Source organism: Doryrhamphus excisus, chromosome 18 (assembly GCF_030265055.1).
Source record: "Doryrhamphus excisus isolate RoL2022-K1 chromosome 18, RoL_Dexc_1.0, whole genome shotgun sequence".
NCBI classification, from domain to species: Eukaryota; Metazoa; Chordata; class Actinopteri; order Syngnathiformes; family Syngnathidae; genus Doryrhamphus; species Doryrhamphus excisus.
Window position 1 is genome coordinate 398,453 of NC_080483.1, and position 15,520 is coordinate 413,972.

Consider the following 15,520-nt stretch of genomic DNA (forward strand, 5'->3'; position numbering starts at 1 on the left):
CCAGCAAGGTGCACTGTATTCGGGCACACGTCCCGAACAGCCTCTGTGATGCCTTGGAGGTCTCTGGCAAACCTTTTACACTTTTCAAATGTTGCGTCGCTGCCATTTCAGGTGACTGATAAAGTTGAGTTTTTTCCCCCTACTTGCGGTGCATTTGGTACATCCTTCCTCTTAAAGGGGAACAGCACTTTTTGAAAAACATTTTGCCCATCATTCACAAACGTGCGCTGTGCATGTACTTCTTGCTTTGTGTTCATGTGAACGAGCACATGAAAAACTGTGTATCATACCCTGCAGTGAAGGTAGCCTATATGCTTATGCTTATAGATATGAAGATGTACACTACATACAGTATCTTTACAGATGGATAAATGTCTCCTGTGTTAGCTTTCAAGCTCATCCAAGTTTGTTGCATTTGTGTTTTGTTTCATATTGTGGTCTTGGGGACGGTCTGCTAGTTTTTGACATTTTATGTGTTTGGATTTGTTCTGTTTTGCTAAAATTGGTTGCTTTTAGCTGACGTTCTTCTCATGACACGGACATGTTTACTGATATTGAGCAAAAATCACAGCAACAGAAGATACAACCCTGCAGGGTTTGATAAGGTCAACCAACGTACGCAGGTCCTTCTCTTCCTTTAAGAAGGTGTCACCTGGCAGAGCCTTCCACCTGGTCAGACCAGGTCAGTCTGAGCGTGAATTCATGGAGTGGTCTCGAAAAGCACGGCACTCGCTTTGGCGTCAGAGTGCCTGCAAACATCTGCGAGTGCACCACGATGGCAGAGCGACCAGTCTCCCTCCTACAGATGCGGGGTGACCTTTTGGGGCTAATATGATGGATGCGCTGCCAAGGGTGACGGGGTGTGATGACGGGAGGCAGCACGCAGCCGGACACGGGGGTTGCATTGCAGTCATTCCACCACGCCACGGAGGAAACCAAGGCAGGCGGTCACAGGCAGAAGAGGCGAGAGCTCTCCCGCCCGTCGTCGCCCTCGGCCTGGGGGATGCGAGGGAGCATGGCGGAGCGGGTCAGACCCCAGAAGCGAGGCGGAGACAAGTCCTTCTTGGTGGCCGTGAACTTCCAGCCCATGTGAGAGCCGCAGCTTCGGCACTGGGCAATGGTCCAGGCGTACCTGAGGGCACAAGATGTGCGTTGCATTGAGAATCCAACCTGGGCGGTGCAACAAAACCAAAACGTAACACCCACAGCGAAATAACGCATCACATCCTGAAAAAGGGACACCAGCACATATAGCAGATTGCATGACACGTTTATAGATACAATAAATCCAGACGTGTAAAATATAACGTCTGGACCACGGTCAATTTTGTTAAATGCGGCCCACGGGTCAAAAAGTTTTCCCACCCCTGTCCTAGGGTCCCCCTAACCTAGCGTATCTAACCCAACACACGCCTGGGTTAGGTTTGAGGTGCATCTCGAGACGCAATTGTCCCTCTACTTGGTTTATGAAGGAGGATCCAGTCCAGGCCTATGGAGGTATAGCTAGGAGACACATCCTGACTATAAGGTGCCAAAAGTCTCTCTCCCGCTTACAGTTAGTCCAGAACTCAGCGGCACGGCTTTTAACAGGAACCAAAAAGGGGGAGCACATCACCCCAATTCTGGCCTCCCTTCATTGGTTGCCTGTTCGCTTTAGGATTGATTTTAAGATTTTATTGTTTGTTTTTAAGGCGTTGAATGGGCTGGCCCCCAAATACATCTCGGACCTCATCCAAGTTTACTCTCCAGCTCGGTCACTGAGGTCCGAGGGCCAGCTCCAACTTGTGGTGCCCAAGACGAGACTTAAGACCAGGGGGGACCGAGCCTTTTCTGTGGTCGGCCCCAAACTATGGAACTCTCTGCCCTCCCAAGTAAAAAAGGCCCCCAATATCGAAAGCTTTAAGTCTCGTCTTAAAAGCCACTTTTATTCTCTGGCTTTTAACTCAGAGTGAGTCGTATGGTCCTGTGTCTTTTAGTTCTTTGTTTTTATTGTAATTGGTTCTATTTTTTATACTTTTATTGCTTTGTTTCTTGTTTTTAATATTTTAATATCTATTTTACTATTTTATTTCTTAAATGCTCTTTTAGTTTTGGATTATTACTTTTTATTTTTACTCGTCTGTGCAGCACTTTGGAAACTCTGTTCATAAAATGTGCTATATAAATAAAGTGGATTGGATTGGATTGAAGGTGAGTTTCCTCGGAATTGTTTCTTTCAGCTAAGAAAAATCTCGAAACTTCGAACAATGTTATCTAAAGGTGAGCTCGAGATGATAATCCATGCCTTTGTGTCTTCTCGTTTAGACTACTGCAATAGTTTGTTTTCTTGTCTAAACAAAAAAGAGTTGTCTCGTCTGCAACAGGTTCAAAATTCTGCTGCGCGGTTATTGACTCGATGCATCAGAAGGGCTCACATCAGGCCGATTCTGAAAGCTCTCCATTGGCTCCCCGTCTCATTCCGTGTGAATTTTAAAATCCTGGTGCTCACTTTTAGAGCCTTGCAAGGCCAGGCCCCTGTCTACATACGAGACTTGTTGCGTCCCTATACTCCCTCTCGGAGGCTGAGATCGTTAGATCAAAATGTACTCATGGTCCCTCGTAGTCGTTTTAGGACCCGAGGAGACCTATCTTTTCAGGTTGTTGCGCCGAGGCTCTGGAATGACCTTCCACCCTCCCTACGTTCGCTTGACTCTGTCGATGCATTTAAGAGTAACCTTAAAACTCACTTGTTTTTGCAGGCATACCCAGCTCAGTAGATTTAGGGTACTATGACCATCATATATTTATGTCTATTTTATTGTATACTGTTTTATGTCTATTTTTATTGTACATTGTTTTATTGTATTTTTTTTTATGTGTGTATTTTAACTCTGTGTTTTGCCTTTTGTGAAGCACTTTGTGACTTCTGTCTGAGAAAGGTGCTATATAAATAAAACTTACTTACTTCCTTTTCAATAAAGAGAGAATGTCTGCCCCCTGACTGAGTCAAGAAGGTGAAGCTGGAATGTAAACGACAAAGAAGACGAGTTACCCTGGAAACCAGCTGTGGAGCGTGGACGGCCTGCCGACGAGGTTGAGGTTGTTGGCCTTGTAGACGGTCAGCGTCTCGTGGACGTAACCGTGTGGATTGACGTAGGCGGCCATGGGACCGTACAGCGACAAACTGGGGGAGGAAAAAACATAGAATCAGATGGACACGCAGTCTATAGCCGCTCAAGACCGCCCCCCCGTGCTGGCTTATTTACTGGATTGGACACCAAGTGAACCGCTATACTGCCAGCAACCGCTCGCTCAATCCAATTATCTTTCTAGATGGATGCCAGACTGTACAGTGTGCCCACTTTCTTACATAATGTCATCTTGGAATAATACGAACATGTCGGGTCTCTCCATGATGGAACTTCTTGTTTCCTGGGAAACTAATCACTTGCCACGTCCTCATAATTCAGAGTATTAGAGTCATTAAGTCATCAAGGCTGTACCTGTGATTGGTTTGTTGAGATGGACAGATCCAATTAGATGTTCAACCCCAACCCTCCTTGCGTGGTGAGCTCTGAGATGAGTCACTAGTCCAATACGAGAGTGGCAGACTCTTGGACGTTTAAGGCATGGATAGCAACCTTGTGCTGGTACACGCTCCTCGCGGCATGGACGACGTTCCTTCAGATCTTCAACATATTCCAACTTAGTGACCCTAGTCTTAAGAGCTGTCTTCCGCTTGCCTCCATCGTTTGCAAGCCTTTCAAAGTCAGTTATGCCGCATTTGGTACACGCAAAAGTGGAGTAGAGTTTGGTCCCGACGGCCCAACAGCAGATATCAAATGACTTTGATCATGCATACTGTGGAAAAGACAAGACTCGAGTTTTACTGACTCTCGGGTACGCAACAAACGTTGAGTTTGACTGACTCACGGGTTAAAAACTCCAGTTTTACTGACTCACGGGTTAAAAGCTCCAGTTTTACTGACTTACGGGTTAAAGGCTCCGATTTTACTGACTCTCGGGTACGCAACAAACGTTGAGTTTTACTGACTCACGGGTTAAAAGCTCCAGTTTTACTGACTCACGGGTTAAAGGCTCCAGTTTTACTGACTCACAGGTTAAAAGCTCCAGTTTTACTGACTCACGGGTTAAAAACACGGGTTTTAGTGACTCACGGGTTAAAAGCTCCAGTTTCACTGACTCAAGCGTTGACAAAGACTGGAGTTTCACCGACTCACAGGTGGTCGACACTCGCTCGAGTTTCAGTGACTCACAAATACTAGACGAACACTTGAGTTTCACTGACTCATGGGTGCTCGACGAACACTTGAGCTCCACTGAATCACAAACACTACATGAACACTAGAGTTTCACTGACTCACAGGTTCAAAAAACTCGAGTTTCATTGACTCAGCTGCTCCACAAAGACTCGAACTTCACTGACTCACAGGTGCAACTTGTTGCATACACAGAAACCAACACACGGGGTGAAGGTTGAGGGACTGATCAGTAGTGAGTAGTTCAATGGCTGCTTTGCGGTGCTCCAGTGTGCTGGACCAATGACCCAGCTGATTGCTGTAGGTGACTTCAATCGATTAGTAATGACTTGTACCAAGCTCACCTGAATATCTCCTTTTTGGTGGTGATTTCAGTGTCTTGGCACTGCTTGCAGCACAGAGACGTGCACTGAGGAGGAGACACAACAAAACATTCAAAAGGGAGCAGCTTTCTTTCAAGTGTATTTCCTTCAAAGAAAGGAAGGCTCAAATCTGCATGAATGCAGAAGTACTGGCAACGTCATTGATATAATTTTTTATTTTTTATTTTTAAACCCGTCATGTTCTCAGTCATGGTTTGGAATATCCGGCTCCAAGACTAGACTAGAATGTAAGCATAATAGCTTCCCATTAAGGAGGATTATGTTATTTCATCATAAGGTAAAAAAAAGGCGGTATAACTTCAAGAAGTACACCCAGTCGCTGCTTCAGAACCGAGGCGACCGCACCAGAAGGAGCGAGCGTCACAGCAAGCTTTATGAACATCTTCAATATTTATTGGAAAAACGGGGGGGGAATTGCCTGCACTTATGGAGGTGCCATTTCCTCCCGACAGGATGCCGCTAGAATGATTGACTTGGAGTTGGAATGATGCTTTCTTATAAATATGACCTTTTTATTGTCTAGAAATCCCTAAGAAATTTGTTAGTCAGAATACAATCACCACAAAAAATACACACATAAAACATTCTGTCAAATAATGCAAAAATGGTAAAAAAGTACATTATTAATAGAAATATATAAACGATTTAAAGGGGACCTATGATGCTTTTTCCACTTTTGGGACCTACAAATGTAGTTGGAATGTTGGATTCTGGTGTTAAACCATACCAAAGTTTCACATCATGAGTTAGTGCATTTGGAAGTGAACCCTGAAATGGTGTAAAAGTTATTTCATGTCTAGAGGGCTCTAATAATGTAAAAAAAAAAGTGTAGTTAGAAGGTCGTAAACAGGTTTTCTATGCGTTATGTCATATTTTCTGTTATGCTGTCTAGTATATTGGGTCGTAAGAGTGTGAAGGTGACAATAGGGGTGTTATTTCATGTCTGGAGGGCTCTAATAATGTTAAAAAGCACATTTATAAGTTGATAAACATGTTTTCATTGTGTTATATGTCTTACTTTATCTTATGCTGGCTACTATATTGGGTAATATAAGTGTGAAGGTGACAATAGGGGTGTTATTTCATGTCTGGAGGGCTCTAATCATGTTAAAAAGCATATTTATAAGTTGATATACAGGTTTTCATTGTGTTATATGTCTTACTTTATCTTATGCTGTCTACTATATTAGGTAATATAAGTGTAAAGGTGACAATAGGGGTGTTATTTCATGTCTATAGGGCTCTAATAATGTTAAAAAGCACATTTATAAGTTGATAAACATGTTTTCATTGTGTTATATGTCTTACTTTATCTTATGCTGGCTACTATATTGGGTAGTATAAGTGTAAAGGTGACAATAGGGGTGTTATTTCATGTCTGGAGGGCTCTAATCGTGTTAAAAAGCATATTTATAAGTTGATATACAGGTTTTCATTGTGTTATATGTCTTACTTTATCTTATGCTGGCTACTATATTGGGTAATATAAGTGTGAAGGTGACTATAGGGGTGTTATTTCATGTCTGGAGGGCTCTAATCATGTTAAAAAGCATATTTAAAAGTTGATATACAGGTTTTCATTGTGTTATATGTCTTACTTTATCTTATGCTGGCTACTATATTGGGTAGTATAAGTGTGAAGGTGACAATAGGGGTGTTATTTCATGTCTGGAGGGCTCTAATCATGTTAAAAAGCATATTTAGAAGTTGATAAACATGTTTTCTTTGTGTTATACGTCTTACTTTATCTTATTCTGTCTACTATATTGGGTAATACAAGTGTGAAGGTGACAATAGGGGTGTTATTTCATGTCTGGAGGGCTCTAATCATGTTAAAAAGCATATTGACACATTTTCTAATCACAAAAATATTCCATTCATGAATACCGAATCCCACTTCAAGGAATTTGAGCGGTGTCTGGAACCAGCAAGCGGCCATAAAGGAGGGACTACTAAGGGACGACTGAATGTACAGCATATGTATGAACACGAGTGAGTTTGGCGTGGTATTGTTGTTTTGGTTTACCCGGTCCATGATGTCCAGCTCGCAGCGAAGCCTCTGAATGGCGCTGCCGATCTTCAGCAGCTGCAGCCTGAGCGTGTCGTCTATGGGCAGACAGGCCGCCACTCTGTAGGAGAAGTCTGACGGTAACCAGACAGGAGGGGAGGAAGGAGAGAGGACAAGAACACATGGAACACAAACAAAGAGACAAATGGTGTGTGTGTGTGTGTGTGTGTGTGTGTGTGCTATAAACAGCAGAAGCTAACCTATGGCGTTGGTTGGCAGAGAGTCATCCTTCAGATTCTCATCCCACTCGTGGAGTTGTTTCTTTACTCTGTTCATGAGGGACTCCTGCAGGGACGGGAGAGACCCCCAGGTTTATTGACATCATATCCTGGACAGACTGAATACTGCGGGCATGTAGCAGAGCCACTTCTCACAGAGTCATAGAGGGCGTAGACCCACGGGGGCCACGGCGTCAGACTGGCACAGTGGAACTTCCTCTGCGATGAACAACAGACCAGCACTTATTTCATTACGGCGGGACCACAAGGCAGGCATCTATCAGAGTACATAAGAGTCTTAAGAGGGAATACGTGTTGGTAGCTGCTCCACCAGCATTCCGCCTGCTTGCAGCTCTGAGGGGGGGGCTTGGAGGAAGGGTGCGTGATGAGCCTGGACAGCGGCGTTAGCTGGACAGCAGACAAGGGATCAGGAAGGATGCGTTCTGGAAGGATCTGGACTTTGGCCTGTCGGATCCTGAGGGGGGCAAACACAGTGTTTGAGGAAACGGCTCACATTTTTTTAACCCCAAAAAATCTTGTAAAATGTACAATAGACATACACTGAGAAGCTCCGATAATTTAAAATTTAAGCCAATTTTTTTGCCTAAATGCATTTTTTAAATAATTAACTAATCCCTAACATGGGATCATGTGCCAGTCTTATTCATGTTTTATTTGATTTATTCGCTATATTGGGTCATAGAAGTACTAAGATGACTATAAGGGCGCTATTTCATGTCTAAAGGTTCCTACTATGTTAGAAACCGTAATAGGAAGGTCGCAAACAGGCTTTCTGTGCTCTGACTGTAAAAATATTCCATTCCTAAAAAAGTTAGGAGTGTTACAAGATGACACAAGATTGGTTCTACCAGATTTGACCATTTCTTGTAAGAAAAGTGCAATGGAAAAAAAAATGTCCACTACATAAAAAGAATGATTGATGCACACAAAACACGAGAAGGATATAGAAAGCTACCCAAGCGTTCTCAAGTGTGAAGACCTGGAGTGAGAAGTATAATGCAGAGATTCAAAGACAGCACACAGTACAGAACTAGCCTGGCAGAGGCCAGGAAAGAAAAGTAGTGAGAGAAAAACTGCCAAGACGCCGGTGAATGACTTGGCCACATCAGGAATCGTAGCCTCTAAAACAGAGGTAGGGAACCTATGGCTCGGGAGCCAGGTAGGGCTCTTTTGATGACTGTATCTGGCTCTCAAGCATTTCTTACCACAATAAAAATGTATTTTTGCTAACATTTTAAAGTAAACATCACAGAAATGTTAAATGTTAATATTAAAAATCAAAACTTTCTTATGCATTTTAATTTGTCCATCTATTTTCTACTGCAATACGGCCGACCATATCCATCTTTCCTGATGATATTTTCCAGGTCAAACACCAAAACTTGATTATTACTGGGTAATGCGGTAGTCTACCTCGGTCATTGAGATGTCAACATGTAAATGTAAACTTTCCTCCTTTAGTCAAATAGTCACCTAGCTAAAGCTGCAGAACCAAGCCTTCTGGTGAAGATGGCCAAAAGAATGAAATACGTGTACTGAATACGGTTCAAAACCATGCAGCAGCAGAAGTTGCATTAATGGCAGCAAGTATTAGATTTATTATTAGACACTGCGCTGCTCACAAAAGTGTGCTGGCCACACCCCATTGGCGTGGGGTAGTGTGCCTGGTCTACGTAATTAGAGCCCATTATATCTAAAACTGTTGGTCTTACATAAAAATGCACACATTTTATTGCATTCAATGTTTAAAAAAATGTATATGGCTCTCACAGATACACATTTTAAAAATATCTGGCCTTCATGGCTCTCTTAGCCAAAAAGGTTCCCGACCCCTGCTCTAAAAAGACAATCACCAGAGTTCAGACCTCAAGAGACCCCTTCAAGCCAGACTTGGGTATGCTCAGGACAACCTGGAGAAAGATTATGCATACTGGAAGCACGTCCTATGGTCTGATGAAACTAAGCTAGAGCTCTTTGGCCACAGAGAACCTGGTAGAGGCATGGTAGTGGGAGTACTATGCTGTGGGGATGCTTCAGTGCGAGTGGAAATCTTGAAGAAAGAAAGATATGTGGAGAGTTTGAAAGAAGACCTGAAGCAGTCAGCACTACAAGCGTGTCTTCCAAACGTTCAAACATTTTTGAGTTTAATAATTTTGTTCTCAACTGTATGACAGACAAAAAAGGGCTCACTCTGTTCATGCCGTTGTTCTATGAAAGAAACATGCAGGTGCAGAAACAATGCACAGAGTGAACCCTTTTCCTGCATGTTCGAGGTGAGAGACAAGGAAAACATGCATGCACATGACAATATATTCATTATCCGCTTCATTTTTAATTATTGTTTGATTGATTTATTACCCTACCAGGCCTAGTGCCCAAAAGAAATCCTGTCATATTTTCATCTTGTGACACCCCAATAAATAATAATCCTACTTTGTGGAAATTCACTGATCGTGGTCGGGTCTGGGACCAATTAACTGCCATAAACGAGGGATTTATTTACATGTAGGACTTTTACATTTAACTCTCTGCAATTATTGCCTGATTCCCGTTCCTTCCTGCAGAGCATGGAAACATGAGCATGATGCAACGAAGCAGCAGAGATGTTACTTTCATCAGAGTGGGAGGACACCAGCTACTAATCACTAAGCTTTCCATCGCCACCGTTTCATCCGCAGAGCAAAAAAAGGTCAACGGGCTCACCAGGACGGCCATTTGTTGTGAGCGCCACGTCGGCGCCAGCAGCAAATGGGAGGAAATGTGTCTTGATGAGCTGTCAGCATTACTGATCTCCTCATTTGTGCTGATGATGGTCACGGAGGCAAGAAGATACTTTTTTTTCCCTCATAGTTGCCTCTGTGGTGCCAAACTCAATAAGTGGCCATGTTTGCTTTTGTTACATAAGACCAAATATACATGCCATTCTATTCCTGATGAGAAGCTGCATTTCAAAAGCCAACCTTTCCTATAAAGAGCGCGCCTGCCCTCTAGCGGTGAAAGATAATAGTAACACTTAGCCATCAAAGTGGAACAGTCCAGGTTTGGGCCCGTCACCATAACTCATTTTGCTGAACCATAATTGTCCTAAAAACTGCAGATTATTGAGTGGTTACCGCACAGACCTCACAGCTAGGAGACCAGGGTTCAATTCCACCCTCGGCCATCTCTGTGTGGAGTTTGCATGTTCTTCCCGTGTGGGTTTTCTCCGGGTACTCCGGTTTCCTCCCACATTCCAAAAACATGCTAGGTTAATTAGCCACTCCAAATTGTCCATAGGTATGAATGTGAGTGTGAATGGTTGTTTGTCTGTATGTGCCCTGTGATTGGCTGGTCACCAGTCCAGGGTGTACCCCGCCTCTCGCCCAAAGACAGCTGTGAGGATAAGCGGTAGAAAATGAATGAATGAATGAATGAATTTTGTACAGGTTGGGTTCAATATATTTGTGTTACAGTTCGATACAAAAAATAAATTACCTTGCCTTTTTAAATTTTATTGAAATTTTTCTCACCATAAAAGTCCAGTTCTGCTGCTGCAAAAAAGCAGCATGTAATAATAAGAACATAAAAAGAAATGTATCTGATGGGGCTCCATGTGGTGCACCCTTAGCAGCTGGGTAAATAACAAAGAAATATTACAAATACATTTTGCTAGTGATTTAAAATAACCTCACGACAACAATTCTTGCTCCATTTAGTACAGCATTATCAATAAGAATATTCAATATGAGTCACCAAGACGAAGATCATAAATTCATCTTTCAGTTTGGAAGTGCAGTGAGACTTATGTCCCAGCATTTTGGATAAATTATTTGCTTATGTTTGTCACAAACTTTTAGTGTTATAAAAATAACAACGCGCAAAGAGGCTCAAATCTACGTGCTGGCCACAGCTAACACATTTCCCCAAAATTGCCCAATATGTACATCGGGATGTAACTCCCGCTTAGCATAACGTCTGTCCATAACACTTTTGAAAAGCAAGCTGAAAAATTGGAAGTGCAAAATGGCGTGGTGGTACTGTACTGTACTGTATTAAAGGGGGGACCTATTATGTTCATTTTTCAGCCCTTTGTATTGGTTTGTGGACTCCTATAGAGCAGCTCCACACCATAATCCGCACAGACAGCTTTCTAGATCTTCCACAATCTGCACCTATTCCAGCTGGATGTCCTTGAATTTCCAAAACTGATTATTCCAGGACAGTTCCGACTTACCCATCAGCTTGAGTTCTTATCTCGTGGACTTTGAATCTCTGCCTCCCGACGGCTTTCACTTTGACCGTCTCAATGCCGTACTCCTGCTCCTCCCGGTATGCGTAAATTTCTGCTGTCGTCCCAAACGACGCTTCCGGTTCACCTGAATCACTGGGAGAAAAAAACTTAGTTTATGTGGGTTCTCTCCAGGTTCATTCCATGCAATTTTGTTAGTATGGATGGACCAAATTTTGACGCGTAGTCCTAGGGCTCCATGGGTTCTATGGCCTAACATTGTTTTTGGAAGAAGAAAAACCGCAGCGGGCAGAAACTGTCACACCACCCAAATGACATCCGTGTGGCAACGTACCTGTGTGCGAGCACAGCAAATGTTCGATCCCTCTGTATAACGCTCCTCATCATGCTGACCTCCTGCGGCCTGAAGAGCTGCAGGGGCAGAGTCTGTCCCGGCACCAGCATCACGGCCGTGTGCGGCAGCACAGGGATGGTCTGACAGCTGTCATCATCATGGACAGTGCGTCCGTGGAACTCCTCCATGTCTGAACCCAGGTACTGCGCACACACACACACACGTGTCAGTTACATATGTTCATTTTCATTGTGCCTCTTCAACTTCACGCTCATGTCTTTAAAGTCGGACAGCTCTCGGACAATACATTCTATACATTTTGTTCTATTTTGCTCCGTCAGCTCGCAGCTTTAGTCTGGTGTAAATGTTTTGAGGTTTGAGTGGTTTTACTGTGAAAAGCTTACACTGTGTGACGTGGGTAGACTGGGGTCAAATGTGATGATGCTGGGTTTTGTTCCCTCCTCGCTGTCTCGGTCCTGAGTCTCCATGTCATCTTCATCCTGCTCCTCTTCCTCCTCCTCCTCCTCTTCTTCCTCCTCCCCGTTGCCTGTTGTTGGCCAGCCAGAAATACAACAAGCCTCTTAGGGAAACTCTTAGGGAAACACTGGGATAGACGTAGCTAGGCAGACTGTGTGCTGACTGAATGTGGCCTGTTGCTGCGTTGATACGAGACAAATACGTCAGCTGGATGAAAGTTCTTGTAGGGGGGTGTTTGGTAGTGAAGCCATGTCGCCGGTAAATGGAGTGCTTACCTGGTAAGAGCTGTAGCTGGTTCCCCATGTTGTCGTTGACGTTGTCTTCACCTCCGCCTCTGTCGTCAGCCATAGCCTTATGTTTACAACGCTAACTCTTCTTCCGCGGTGTTTGGTTACACAGCAGCAGCGACACACTCGCTCACGGGCGCCCCCCTGTCGAGACAGCAGGATATAAAAGATCACTTATCGTAGCTTGTTTGTACACAATTGTGGTATTTTATCTGCTTTAAGTGTTTTTAATATCATATATGAAAGTATAAATCATATGAACACAATATACCAAAAGAAGCCAGCCACAAAACGGACTTTGAGCACTTGATAGGTTCATACCTCCGTAGCCTTGTCTTTACGTCTTCTTCTATGGTATTTAGTTATGCGGAAGTAGTCGCATGCTAGCTCACGGGCGCCCACTGTCAACTGGTTTAATTGTACACAATTGATGCATTGTATTGCAGACGTTTTAACTTCATGATTCTTTCATGTGTATATAAAAAAGTACTAAAAACGTTGTTGGAGAGCTAGATGGGTTCATCTCCCGTTTTCGCTGGAAAACAACCACAATTTGCCAATTTCCCCCTACGGCCTTGCGTTTTAAGATTAAGATATGCCTTTATTCGTCCCTCAGTGGGGAAATTTGTAGCTTAATTTTAATTAGGAAACCAAAAACAATCTCCGGCCCGCTCAGCAATACTCCCATGGCTGATAGTCAGGCCTCCAAAATAAAATTGGTTAAGAACTAAAGCACTAATTTGTTGTTTACAAATATTAGCAGGTATGGAGGGGGGTAATGTCAGGTGAGTTCTTTACAGTCCAGTGGTATGGAAGATCAAGTGTGTACAACACCTTACTGTATTGTTCCATGGAACTGTAGCCACCTGTAGTTAGCATATTTTTATATATTCCGCATACATTTAGTTTTAAAAACTGAGTTAAAAATGGCCTCTTGAGTTAACCAATAAAGACTGTACTTGTATCAAAATTTGAAACAGTGTTCATTTATTGTTACACACGACAGTTGCAAGGAAACATGTTTCATGGTCCATGAACCAAACAGCTGCAGCCAAGACGGTCCCAGGTCGGGCGGAGTCATCCTGCAGACTTTCACAGCCGGGTGGATGGACTTGTGGTCGTCGGGGAGCCACCAGGGTGGTCAAAAGTTGGCAGCACTGTGCATCCACTTTGGTCGCCGCAGTCAAAGCAGTCCGACGGCCACAGCTGGCAGGATGAGGCTTACTTTGACCTTTGCCTCATCTTTCTCCTTTTTCGCTTCAGCCTAAAAAAAAAAAAAAACACACTTTAGAGCAGGAAGAGTTGCATTGCTTGATAGAAGCTCAAATATCTAATCAAATCAAGTTTAAGTATGAAGTTGATTTTATTGGGGATTTAAGCACTTAATTATGTTGTCTGTGCTTGGGCATTTGGGTTTAGGATCTAAAAAATACTCAAAGTAAACATGAAATGGTGGGTGAGGACAGCGGAGAAGATCGGGACCCAGCTCCCCCCCATTAAGGACATAGCAAACAGCAGGTGTGCATCTAGAGCCCATCGGATCTGCTCTGACCCCACACACCCCCGGCATGGACTGTTCTCTCGCCTGGCATCGGGGAGAAGGCTCTGCAGCATCCGCTGTAGGACGACCAGGTTCAGAGACAGCTACTTCCCCCTGGCCATCAGACTGCTCAATGCCAAATAAGCCCCTCTCTTACATTATTATTTATTTAAATTTGGGCAATTTACTGTTCACGTTGCACTTTACATTATGTTCATATTTGGTGTCTATTCTATCTATTCTCCACATTATTATTATTATTATTATTATTATTATTATTAGTTTTTACTTATCTTTTGTGTCTGTTATATGGGAGCCAGGCAACGACATTTCGTTGGCAATTTCACTGTGTTTTTGTGCAATGACAATAAAGGGAGTCTATCTAAAAAAAATATATATATCAAAACAGACAGAATTCCGCACAATGTTAACTCACACTTGGGATAGTCTTCAAAAACTCATCTAGGACAGGTGAGTCAAACTCATGCCACTGAGGGCCAAGACACTACAGGTTCTTTCCAGCGGGTCACTAAAGCAGGTGATTTTAATGATTAACCCTCCTTTGGTTTGAGGGAAGGAGCTGTTATATCACCTGCTGGAGAAACTGGCTGGAAAGAACCTGTAATGTCTCGGCCCTCCATGGCATTGAGTTCAACACCCCCTGATGTCAGAGTTTCACCAACACATTTAGAACCACCAGCATTTAACTGAGGTTTGACATTTTTGGACATAATCACTTGTTTTAACAAAATCTAAGGTAGAGTTGCATTCTTTCTGTCAGTAATTCAACTCTAACACATGGAAGCTACAACTCCAAATAGAAGCTGTGGAGAAGCACCTAATAGCTTCACAGTACCATTTAAACAAACACTCCACATTCACTTTCTGCATCAACGTTAACGCTCACCTGCGCATGCGCTTCTTCCTCCACTGTAACAGAAGAAAGCATTAGTGTGCAGAAATACCCAACACGTGTTTTGCAGATATGAAAACTATTATGAACAACTGAAACACGTTCTGTTTAATAAGCCTGGTTAAAATAAATCTGTTGTAACAATTTCATGCTTCAGCCTCGGCCGCTAACAAGATGAGCTAATGGCTCAAACAATGTGTTCTTACCTTAGCTCTCATCGTGTGGAGAGGAGTCTGTTCAAAGAAAGACGAAACAAAATGTTATTAGTTGTGGATGATCAATACATTGGAGAGATTAATTCAGATTGCGATGAGAAGAAACAAGCCAGTTACCTCAAAGCGAGAAGAGCAACGGAAAGAGGATGTGACGAAGAAACAGGGCTGTATTTATTAGTGTGATGACGTCATCTTCAAGCGCCATTGATGCCGAATCTCTGATGGCATGGTGGGAATTGTAGTTTTGTTTATGTTGGGCGGACCAGCGCTAAAAAGGTCATTCCACCTGATCAAAAGATGTATTCATGATACTGGGTTTAAATTCTAAATGATTGTTAGTAAAAAGCCTATTTAGGAATATTCAGCAAGGGTTATAAGGATTTGCCTCAATGCACCTTTCCTTCATGAAACGTACAAATGAAAATACCTAAAACAGGGCAATAGTCATAAAACATTTCATCCAAATTGCAAACTCAATGTTTTTCTTTTAAAACACATTAAATTTATCATTATATTCCAGTAAATCGTTTGTTACAATGCTGTAACTATTCATTAGATATACCAGTTTTTGAATGAG

At 42.9% G+C, this 15,520-nt stretch overlaps 1 protein-coding gene and 1 long non-coding RNA gene across 2 annotated transcripts; both read right to left on the reverse strand.

The window, feature by feature from the left end:
* Window positions 1–522: 522 nt before the first annotated feature.
* On the reverse strand, window positions 523–12,611 carry crbn (cereblon). The gene is made up of 12 exons (XM_058055231.1): window positions 12,597–12,611; window positions 12,264–12,419; window positions 11,916–12,058; window positions 11,512–11,714; window positions 11,163–11,312; window positions 7,241–7,403; window positions 7,085–7,147; window positions 6,911–6,995; window positions 6,669–6,784; window positions 4,604–4,668; window positions 3,032–3,163; window positions 523–1,132 (listed from the first exon to the last, which is right to left on the reverse strand). The coding sequence occupies exons 2-12, from the start codon at window positions 12,334–12,336 to the stop codon at window positions 949–951; spliced, it is 1,377 nt and encodes a 458-aa protein (XP_057911214.1). The 5' UTR covers window positions 12,337–12,419; window positions 12,597–12,611; the 3' UTR covers window positions 523–948.
* A 634-nt stretch (window positions 12,612–13,245) lies between these two features.
* Window positions 13,246–15,167, reverse strand: LOC131106245 (uncharacterized). The gene is made up of 4 exons (XR_009120059.1): window positions 15,061–15,167; window positions 14,935–14,961; window positions 14,723–14,745; window positions 13,246–13,539 (listed from the first exon to the last, which is right to left on the reverse strand). It is a non-coding gene; the product is annotated as an uncharacterized LOC131106245 (long non-coding RNA).
* Between the last annotated feature and the right edge of the window lie 353 nt (window positions 15,168–15,520).